The sequence below is a fragment of the Helianthus annuus genome, chromosome 9 (assembly GCF_002127325.2).
Source record: "Helianthus annuus cultivar XRQ/B chromosome 9, HanXRQr2.0-SUNRISE, whole genome shotgun sequence".
Classification (NCBI taxonomy): Eukaryota; Viridiplantae; Streptophyta; class Magnoliopsida; order Asterales; family Asteraceae; genus Helianthus; species Helianthus annuus.
The window spans coordinates 186,287,243-186,298,783 of record NC_035441.2 but is presented as its reverse complement, the minus strand read 5'-3'; the positions used below and the strand labels follow the sequence as shown (position 1 = coordinate 186,298,783).

The 11,541-nt window shown below is 35.8% G+C and overlaps 1 protein-coding gene across 1 annotated transcript; it reads right to left on the bottom strand.

Moving 5' to 3' along the window:
* Positions 1–1,608: 1,608 nt before the first annotated feature.
* LOC110880159 (ABC transporter G family member 35-like) lies at positions 1,609–9,986 on the bottom strand. Its single transcript, XM_035978023.1, has 19 exons — positions 9,552–9,986; positions 8,431–8,640; positions 8,247–8,331; positions 7,992–8,151; positions 7,768–7,898; positions 7,561–7,651; positions 6,082–6,383; positions 5,413–6,011; positions 5,057–5,327; positions 4,833–4,986; positions 4,641–4,748; positions 4,362–4,507; positions 3,944–4,276; positions 3,478–3,852; positions 3,057–3,190; positions 2,746–2,973; positions 2,495–2,666; positions 2,168–2,422; positions 1,609–2,087 (listed from the first exon to the last, which is right to left on the bottom strand). The coding sequence occupies exons 1-19, from the start codon at positions 9,929–9,931 to the stop codon at positions 1,815–1,817; spliced, it is 4,407 nt and encodes a 1,468-aa protein (XP_035833916.1). The 5' UTR covers positions 9,932–9,986; the 3' UTR covers positions 1,609–1,814.
* Between the last annotated feature and the right edge of the window lie 1,555 nt (positions 9,987–11,541).

Below are 11,541 nucleotides of genomic sequence, written 5' to 3'. Positions count from 1 at the left end.
TGCTTTCAGGGGACGTCGAAAACGTGACTCGACGCAATCGTGATTGTGAATTGGGGTCGGAATCTTGGTTGTGAATTGCCTATATTTCATTTGCTTGTGAATAACCCGAACCTTGGTTGTAAAACACCGTAATCATGTCTGTGAATTGGACCTCACTGGAATCTTGGATGTGAACTTTCAGTACCCCCTTCAGGATTGTACAACGGAGAAAATGAAAAAGAACAGACTAACAACATTTTTTTGTTTACAATGTTTTTAAAAGAAAATAAAACGCAAATAGACATTCACCCATTTTGATAAATAAGTTTCAAAGAACCTATTTTAATAAATATTTTTTTCAAGTGCACTTCTTTAGGTAAAAACTCTGAGCATCTAAACTAAAAGTATATTGTATATTTGTATGATATTAATATAATAATAATAATTTAAATTATTGAACTTTTTAGAGACATTGAATAATTAAACTTTAGAATGGTAAAATTATACTTGAGTATTTTATATTTTAAGTTAGTATTTGTGATGAGTATGAGATAGATTTTGGGTAATGGAGATTTTGAATGAGAAACTTTAACCATGATGATTATAAAGTAGGATATTTGATATCGCGAGGGAGAATTTGTGCGTTGTCACTTAAGTAATAAGATTGTCTCGCTAGTGCGGCCCTGGATGTAGAACCAATTTATATCAAACCAACTTAAATTTGTGTGTTCCTTTATTTTTGTTTGTGAGTGTGTGTTTTGTGTTTGCAACGAGCGTTAGAAGATTCTGATCAGATCAAGAGAATAGTTCAAAGCCTGTTAGCCACCTCAGGTCAGTTGGATCAGTCGCTCAACAATTGCTATTGCTTAGGTTTTGTTGAGTCGTTTCACAAAAATCGATCGTCTCATTACAACTGATAAAGAAACACTCGGGTTTCTTAGATTAAAACTAAGGACCTGTTTAGGATAGTAATGATATTTGCCCCAACATCTTCCACCTAGTTTGTGACTTTATAAACACCTATATTGCATATGAACCTACACTTTTCATCATTTACAGTTAGAAGCCGATCAACTAGTGTAACTGTTTTTTTAGTTATATGTGTTTTAAAATAAGCAAGTATTTAAGTTATAGTAAACTTTGCAAACTTTTTAACATTCTCGACATCAAAATTACAAACTTCCATGCAAGTTCATTTTTACTAAAATTCTTGTCTCCTTTTATCATCTTTAAGTGTTTAATCAATCTAATGGATTTAGATATATGAGTTTTAAGTCATGGATTTATATCTGAACTCAATGTATGATGCCTTAAAAACCTCAACATTGTGTCGATGGTCCTTCATTATGTTGCGGATGCACCATGTGTGGGAGGTGTAATTAGGTTTGATGGTCATAGTGTTTCTTTACCTATGAATATATATAGCAACTTGTATCTAAGAATATTAAGTTACTAATTAAGGATAAATGAAATAAAAAAATGCTAGCCTATTTTGACAATTTAAGAAAGAAACAAAACCATGCATACACACAGATATATGGCTATGTAATCCCGTTCTTTCTTTACATGAACACTTCTAACTGACTTGGACTAGGTTTATTCATTATCTTGCTAATAGTTTGAACCTTTTATATGTCCAAGTAGTTGCTTGATATTGTGGGTTTTACCAACATGTTTGCACTCCTAATTTCAAATATAGTAACCTACATTTAATATCCTTATAAAAGCCCAAAAAGGATTTTCAGATAATGCATAATGATCTAATACAACCAAGTTCTAAAGATATACTGAAATTGAAAAACATAAACATGATAGGACGGTCATGTGGTTTAGGCTTATCTCATTTGGAAGTTCAATATCCTTAAGCACAGGGAAAAAACGAAAGCAAACAATAAGCAAAACCCGATTAGAACTGCAGCAACAGGACCCATGAAATCTGATCTGTAACCGTAGTGATCTTCAATATATGAATTCATTGGTGGTTCATATGCCATCCCAGGAACCATGATCTTGTTCTCAACATCATGATACTGTGATATCATGAATCCATACACAGTCCACGCCAATGGACAAATCCAGTAATACCACACCCACCACTTAGGAATTTTCTGGTATTCAAAATTACATCAACTTTAGCCTCTAAAGGAAAAAAAAATATCACAAAGCATAAATATGGAAATTGACATACTGGTCTAGGGATGAAAAACCCTGAGAATATATTGAAAATTGCATAGAATGAAGCTGCAAATATCGCTGCCACTTGCTCGTTTGGTGTGATGGAAACAGTCATCATTCCGTAGTATGTGAAGTACAGAAATGAAAAGAAGATGACGTAAAAAAACCAAAAGAATTTTCCTGCATTCCATTCGAATGACACCATGGCATACACTATCAAAGTGTAATATGTTGTTTGAAATAATACGTACGGGATCTCTACCAAGACCTGAATAGTTTATGTTAAAACCATATCCAAAGTTTTCTCATATAATCATATTCATATTGGTGCAACTATCACCTGTGCCATGGCATATGGAAAGGATGAATACATCCCAGCTGCTCTTTCTCTATAAAAGACTATTCTTTCTGTGGCAACAACTGGTTGCACGGTCTGACAGTTGTTCATACCTACAAAGAAAACCGCACTATACATGGCCCCGATGATTGCGTTCACATTGTTGTTGCTCTCTCTAAATATATAAATTCACTAATTATTAGATTAGGTAATGTAAAATCAAGATTATTATTTTGTTAGTTTTTAAGAGTGACCTTTTTTTGCCAATTTTCCAAAATATTGTTCCAACCATTAGTGCAGCGGCTAAGGTGAAGATGTTACGAACAAGGTTATAATCTGGATTTCTCCAATAACTCAACCACACCTTCCATATACAAGACTTGAATTGTCCCCATGAAGATTGAGAATATTGTGTTCCAAAATGAAGATCTGTTGCTCCAGAAAGTGGTGTGCTTAACTCCATCACTAACGCCTTGTTCCTCCTATTATGCATGGTTAGTTTGGTTTTTTAAGTTTTTCAATTTTTTTTGTATAAATTTAGAATCATCATAAGGAAGGAACTCACTGATATAAAGATGATGAAATGTAGTGCTCTGCAAAATTGATACCGAGTCGGATCTCTGCAGCACCGGAACTTACTTCCAACATCCAAGTAGCTGGATTGTATTTTTCAGGAATCTTTGGAACCCCGTGAATTTCCTAACCTCATGATAAATTACTAATTAATATCAGAATATGGAAAGATAAATATAGTTACATAAAGAAAGTGTCAGTATGCTTGATTTATTGATTTGTTTTATAACAGAAATGGAAATTCATATTTCAAATCATTTTTATAGTGTATGGTAAAATATGTAGGTAAAACACATGCACATTCTATTTTTTTTTTAATTTAGTGACAAACTATTTATATTAACTGACTTGATTTTATATATCACTAACTAACACTTTATATCAAATTATTTCCAAGTGTCTAGTTCGTATACCTCAAAATATTCTATGATTTTTTGAGAGTTACGACCTAATGGTCCTGCATAGATCACTTGCCCTCCTCTTTTCATCAGCAACAACTCATCAAATGATTCAAAAATATCAATGCTAGGTTGATGAATTGTGCAAACAACAGTTCTCCCTGTGTCCACAGTGTTTCTCACAGCTCTCATAACAATGGCTGCTGCTCTTGCATCAAGCCCAGAAGTTGGTTCATCCATGAAAATGATGGAAGGATTAGCAACAAGCTCTACAGCAATTGTTAGCCTCTTTCTTTGTTCTGTTGACAAACCATTGATTCCTGGAAGTCCCACTATTGCATCCTTGAGTTTGTCTAGTTCAACAAGCTCCATCACTTCACGTATAAAAAGCTGAAACGTAGTAAGCAAGAAGACATAAGTACTACGTGTTTTTACAGTATCTTGTTTGACAAAAGAAACTACTGCATAATCATTTCCCTACCATCTTTTCTTCATTTCCAACCTCATTTGGGAGCCGAAGGAACGCCGAGTAAATCAAAGATTCATGAACAGTGATATGAGGAGAGTGGATATCGGTTTGCTCACAGTATCCAGAAATTCTCGCAAATGTTTCTTGTTTCTTTGGAAATCCTGATATTCTAATATCTCCTTCAATATAACCACCTGTCTTTCTTCCTGCCAAAACATCCATTAATGTTGTCTTACCAGCTCCACTAACTCCCATCAATGCAGTTAGCACTCCAGGCCTAAAGGCACCAGTTACGTCTCGAAGTAACTGCAATCTATTTTCCGCCACCCCTTGTTCTCTCATTTCCTATTAATCAAAATGGTCACTATACAACCACTGAATTTAGAAAAAAAAACATAAAAAAAGAAAGTTAATAAAGAAATGAATATACTTGGGGCATATCGACAAAATAACTCATGTTGTCAAATGACATGGCGAGTGAAGCAAATGGCAAAACCATTCCTTTCTTACGAGCAACACCATCAGAATTAGAAGAAACATATTGGCTTGTTACGGACTGCATTTCAATATTTCTATCTACACAAGCCATATATCGCATTATGAGTATCACTTGAGTATAGTATATTAGTATGTTTGAAAACTACTGAGTTTTGGAACTCCTTTCTCTTACTTGGATTACTTCCATCAACTTAGGATTGAATAATTTTACCTCTCTCAGTTGCAATTGTTTTGTGTCTTTCTTGTTGGTTGGTATTATGTTGTGTTTCCATGCTTGTGTCTGCTTCTTTGGAGATAATTGCTTGTGGTTTTCCAGGGGCTAATACGTTAAATTACGGAACCAAGTTTAGTATACTATGCTAATATATTAAGGGTATTTGTGGGTGGGAATGTAGAAACTTACAGTTTAAATACATTAGAGCAAATGTGAAGAGAATGTTAAAAAGAAATATGAATCCTATAAGAGAGGCAGCACCAATCCAATACCAGCTTTTTTGTGTTGGGATATCCATGTTTTCTAGTATTGCTATCCCCAAGCTAGTTACGTTATTCGAACTCTATGAACATGAAAACATAATGAATAGTGGTCCCTTTGTTATACTTTTTAGTCAATAACTAATGACTTACCTTTTTGTTCATCCACCGAGGAGCCAAGAACTCATTTATCGCAAATGATTTAAATCCATAAGACAATGGTAATGCCCAAGTTGCCCATTCCCACCAGTTAGGAATTTGAGCTTTAGGAAGGATGAAACCCCCTAAGAGAAATATGAGTAGAAGTGCAAGGGTTCCCCCTGTGTTTGCAATGTTCATTGTCCTACACACTCCAGCTATGAGCCTAAAAAGTCCCCCTCCCACATTCTGGATTAAAAAAACCAACAAGAAGTGCTTGAAGAACCTGTACACCAAATGAGGATGCATATTTTTGTTAGTAACTAGTGTCAAATAAAAGAATTACACATTAATATATACCAATTTGTTACCTGCTAGCTTCAGGGGCAAGGCCAACACCGTAATATAGTATGGCCATCCAAGAAATACTCTCTAACAAACATATTGGTAAACGAAGCAAGAATGTCGGAAGTGTGTAAACCCATGTTGGGTGGAACAAAAGATCTCTTTGCTTGAAAACTACAGGAACCCTGGCTATGGTGAGGGAGATTTCAGCTAGACCATTAAACATGTTTATAAGCAAGCTTAACAAAAGTGCACCGTTATAGATGGAACCATCATCTTCATTCCTTGTGTGCATTTTGGTCCTAAAATATAAAGTCATCGAGACAAAAGCTAAAATAATGAACTGGACACTTTTGAAAATGTAAACAAAAGCGTTTCTCTTCAAAAGTAGCCATTCCTTATCCCATGAGGCCTTGAGTAGATCCCTTTTGGAGACTAAGTATTTCTTGAAGACAAGAGCTGCTTTGTGACTTTGGTTCTTATCATAAGGGATTGCCAACTCGTTCTTTAGTTTCTCGCCAATATGGAAACTCTTAAATCGTTGAACAAATTCACTTACAGGAATGTATCTGTATGACATGCTTCTGTTTGCCCAATATTGCTCTTGATCTTTTCTGGATGTAACCTGCAAAGAAGACATATGTGTAGGAAAACTTGTAAGCCTGAAAATCATCACTTTGTTTATCAACTATTACCTCTTGCAAGAAGTCAGCAATGCCCTTTCTCTCAGGACACATGAATCCACAGCTTTCAAAGAACTCAAGTGCATTATCTCTTGGTCCTTGATATACAATTTGGCCCTCAGAAAGTAGTACGATGTCATCAAACAGATCAAAGGTCTCTGGAGCAGGTTGTAGTAGAGACACCATGATTGTTGACTCAGTGAGATGCACAACTTGCTGCAAACATTTTACTATTTGAAACGTAGTTGAGCTGTCTAGGCCGGTAGATATCTCGTCCATGAATAGAGTTTTTGCTGGCCCAACAAGCATTTCTCCTGTACCCATTTCATGGGACAAATGAAGTTTACTATACAGTTAAGGTACCGTGGACACGATTTTGACAATATTATCGGGACATCTTTTCCTTATATAAAGTGTCATCAAATACTAAAGTATGTACCTAATTTCCAAACGTTTTAATGACATAGGTCAAAAGTGAAGAGTTTTGATCTTTGTAGAAAGTCACTAAAAAGTTAGGCGTGTTGTCACTCTAACTTGTCATAAAATGTGGCTTTTCTTGTACTTCAAATTGAACTTTCTAGAAGTCATGAAGATGTATGTGAAGTTTTTCAAAAATCTGAAGATTTATGTAGAGTTTTAAGAGTTTTATGATTCATAAACTGTTGTTTGCTCAAAGTTCATGGATTTTAATATCAAGGAACATTCTAAAGATTATTGTTTAAGTTGTTGATCTCGTGCAAATTATCCAATAAGTTCAACGAGGAGGTGTCTTCCATTGCAGCGCAGTGGTTGTACACATCTCGGTGAGGGCTTGGCCCGGGGTTTTACCCGGGTTCGTGTCCGAGGGGGGGCGCGGTTTTACCTATTCCACGGGGTTTCCGCGCATCTGGGGTGTGTTACGCTTTCTTGCGGTGGTCGAGTAGTCGGCCTTTGGACATAGCTCCGAAAGGGTGGGTTTACATGTAGAAAGCAGTTAGCCGTTCAAAAAAAAAAAGTTCAACGAGGAAAGTGCTATCAAGTGACACCTATAAGTGGCACATAGCAAATTGATAGTATATTGTATTGATTGTTAACACTTATCAAAAGAGTAATCTTTGTCTTAATTTTTATTTTTACTCACTAGAATGTGGGGATAAAAGTATACATTTTAATTACTTCTTTCTTTTCTATGTATATGAATAATTGGCAGCAACCTCTTTTAACTTTTCTGAGACACCTTGTGTTGTGTTAGTGATGGTATATTAATATGATAGGTTGGTTTGTTACACGACATCCCCATCGAATCTAATAGTTTCATCGAGCCATGTTCGTTACTTTGTTGTCCTTGTGTGGATATGCTTTGTTGTTTCTACTATGATTGTGATCCAAAGTAACATATCAAGGTGAAAATTTTCATGAATAAGCTTGGAGCCAACACAAAGCATAACTTCTAATTTTCATGACCGAGTATGAGTGTTCCCAAGAGTGATAGAGAAATAAAGAGTAGTTAACCTGTAGTTACTCGCTTCTTTTGTCCTCCAGAGATTCCTCGTCTCATTGCATCGCCAACAAAGGTGTCTCGACAGACATCCAGGCCTAATATCTGTTTTTGTTCAGCAAACATATGTAATCTTTGATTTAGACAAAGTTTTCAAGTATAGAAACATTAAATTAGTTAAGTTTATAGAAGACATTAGAACTCGAAAAACTCCATCTTACTCTAAGAGTGTAGTAAGTAATCAAATTGCTTGCATCCCCTTCTATGGCAGTTGCCTTCATGAAAAGGTCTACTTCAGCCTCTGGGAAAATCCCAGCTTGCTTCTCTCTTCTTGCAAGTTCGGTCAGCATTTCTATATCACATTACTTATTTAGTAAGTATACATCATAAATTTTGCTGCTAGATTTATATAGGAGAACCTCCTTGAAAATTAAAGCATAATTACCTAATCTAGATCCGACTCCTTGGCACCTTGCTGAGAAATCTAAAGTTTCCTTGACGGTCATTTCTCCCACATGAACATCATTCTGGCTAATGTAGGCGGATGTTTTTCGAGGTACAAATTCATTGAGCTTATGACCATTGTAGGTAATCTCTCCTTTAACCTGTTTAGTTAATATGGTACACTTCTATTCAACATCCATTTGCACTTCATATGTAATCTATATCAATCATTTTTATGTTGAAGTTTTGTACTGACCTTTAAGCTTGAGTCGAGCTTTCCAGACATAGCCAACAATAGTGTTGTCTTCCCAGAAGATGGTGGACCCATTAGAAGTGTCATTCTGTAACATTACAAATGCATTATTACTTATAGATAGTACTCACCCACTTTCATGGGGTGAAATCCTTGATTGAGAGCACTATATATGTTATCTATATACCTTGATGGTTTGATGATTCCGGATACATCTTTAAGGATGGTGAGTTTAGTTTTCTTAGACAAATTGATCCCAATATAATTCAAAAGAGATTCAACAGTATTTCGGGCCGCGTTTGGTAGTGATGGAAGTGCTCTATCGCCGATGTAGCAGTCTGCTTCTATGGTCAAGTTTTGGAACCGAACTTCTACGGTTGGAAGAGAGATGCCAACCCTGGAATACAGATGGTTGTTTGTGATTGTCAATTGCCTCTATGGAATAAGGAACTGACTTCTCAGTTATATTAACAGTTTCCCAAATGGTCAAGTAAAATCACTAAATGCTTTTTGTTCTTCTAATTAACTTAATTAACTTTCATTACATTCCAAATCTTATACAAAGTTTTTGTAAATGTAATTTAAAAAAAAAAGTGAAACAAAAGAAACGCAGTATACGAATATTTCTGTCGTCTTTTGTTTTGTCCTGTTTTGTTTCCTTGTTTCTAGCTGGCTCTCACTTAATAGTAACTAATATTCGTATACTTTTTTTTAACGACAAATCACTTTTTATATATATACATAGGGTAAAGATAGTGTAAAAAGTGCTCAAAGTGTGAGAAGTGTAAGAAGTGTATTATAACACTATATATAATACTATATAACACCATATAAACATCGTATAACAATATGTAACACCATATAATACCATATAACACTATGCAACACTATATATCATTATATAACAAATATAACACTATACATCTATAATAGACATGCTATCAGACAACCTATAGTGTTATATTTGTTATATAATGATATATAGTTTTATATAGTGTTATATGGTATTATATGGTGTTATATATTGTTATACGGTGTTTATATGGTGTTATATAGTATTATATATAGTGTTATAATACACTTCTTACACTTCTCACACTTTGAGCACTTTTTACAGGATCCTCTACCTATATACATATATATATACATATATATATATATGTATATATAAAGTGATTTGCCGTTAAAAAAAAGTATACGAATATTAGTTACTACTAAGTGATAATTTTACCAGTTACATAGTCATAGAGATGCTTTTTTTTTCTCATACAAATAAACAATGATTATAGAGATCGAACGAATGCTTACTTATCAACACGATCTCTGAACTTTCTTAAGAACCTTCCGTTATCATCTTCGGCAACCTTAAAGATCGAGTCAATGAACTGTTGTCGGGCATTTGGGTCTAGCTCTCGTACATCCAACAACATCTTGTCTGTTGGCATTTCCTGTTGATCCGCCCAAGGCTTGAAGATGGTAGTTCGTAAGCGATTGTAGGTGGAGAGTTTCTCCAAAGCAGCCCATCGTAACGCCTCCTCGTCTTCGACAGAGTGACGGCTGCTTCGCCTGCTGCGAAGGCTTCCAGCCCCACTGATGGAGAACACATCGTCAATTCCTAAACTCCCAGCTGCCCTACTCAAGCTTCTTCCTATGCTCCTCACGATGCTCCCTTTATTCTCTTCCTCCATCACTCTTTACTTTTGCATACAATACGTTCTATCTATAAGGATCACTTGTTTTAGTTAATCCAGTTTATATAGAAATGAGATAACAGTTTTAGTAATCCAGTTTATATAGAAATGAGATAACGTACACTTGTGCTTACGATCATTTAATGAAATACACCTGATCTATTTTAGAAGCTACTCTATACATCAAAAATAAATAATTCATAAAACATGCCAATTTACTTGAGTAATAATACTGTTTGTCAGCAAAAGGCATCCAATTTATTATAAGTTTTAATATTACTATTACCATTGTTGTAAAAATCGCGACTAGTCGTCGCTGATTAATCACTAGTCGGCAGTAACTGAGTAATTTTTCGTTAATCGGTCCATTAATCGCTAGTCAGGCCTAGTCGGACTTGGTCGGCCCTAGTCGGACCTGGCCAGCCAAAAATTGGTGATTCCGGTCAGATTCCGGCAAAAAACATGTATATTCTGCCCAAAACCTCTAAATTCCAGTCAGTTTCCAACCAAAACATGTGAATTCCAACAATCATATACTTAAGAAAATGAGTTGAGTAAGAGTTAAAACCTAACTACTTAAAATATTTACCTATAAAAATGTGTATATGTATACATAAAACTAAGACTAGGGGGAGTGGGGCGTTCTCCCCCTCCAAGACGCCTAAGGCCGCCCCGCACACCACCCCCATTAGGCGTTCCATGGGGCATCCCCCCTTTGGGCATCCTCTTCTCGTCGCCAAGCTCCTCACACAAATCAAGAATTCCCCCCTCCAACGGCTACTTTGACCAATTATTGGTTTTTTTTAACCAAATCACCTACTTTGACCAATTATGGATGCCACGTGTCGCAAGACGCCCTACCCAGCAAAGTTGCCCCACTCCCCCTTTTTTGCTCAAAATCCTCTAATCTGACGTGGCGCCACGTGTCGCAAGACGCCCTCTCAAAAGGATGCCCCACTCCCTTTAGTCTAAAAATTAAATATAAAAAACCCGATCCGATTAATCCCGAGTAGTCGCTAGTCCCCACCTCACCGACGACTAGTGACTAGTGAGTTCTCCGATCTTGACTATTACAACGATTTAATTCTCCATTTACTGTTACCGAGTTAATATGTATCTATTGATGCATGCATATGAGTAATAGTTATTTAATGTACATTCAACATGTGTGTCAACAAAAAGCATCCAACTTATTATACGTTACAGTATCATTATTAAAAGTTCTATATTTGGTGTTTGATTTGCTTATCAGACTATGTGTAGTGGTTAAACAAAATAATGCTCCCATCATGGGGCATTATTCAACACGTGGCAGTCCAGTCAGCATAGGGCGTTATTGCAAAAGTGGCGTAGTGGGAATAATGTCTGATAATGCCCCTTCCAATCATTAAACAAAAAAAAAGGAAACTATTTTCTCATTGGTGGGTCAAACCCAGTCAACCATTCCACAAACCATTTTAGGTGTTTTATATATAACGCCAAACCATTTTTCTTTTCAAAAATAATGCCCTATAATGCCCTATGTAATGGGGGAGGGGCGTTTTTGATTAATCATTTCCGCTCTTTATGCCCCACTACGGGTGATCTCACTATTTTATGTGTTTCTC

Bases quoted from the DNA above. Each gene is read 5' to 3' on its own strand.
- LOC110880159 (XM_035978023.1), bottom strand. From the start codon at position 9,931: ATGGAGGAAGAGAATAAAGGGAGCATCGTGAGGAGCATAGGAAGAAGC. The intron at 4,508-4,640 runs GTAAAATTATTC...TGGCTTGTGTAG, and splicing joins AACAATTGCAACTGAGAGAG to ATAGAAATATTGAAATGCAG. The intron at 2,423-2,494 runs GTGATAGTTGCA...TAAACTATTCAG, and splicing joins TTCCATATGCCATGGCACAG to GTCTTGGTAGAGATCCCGTA.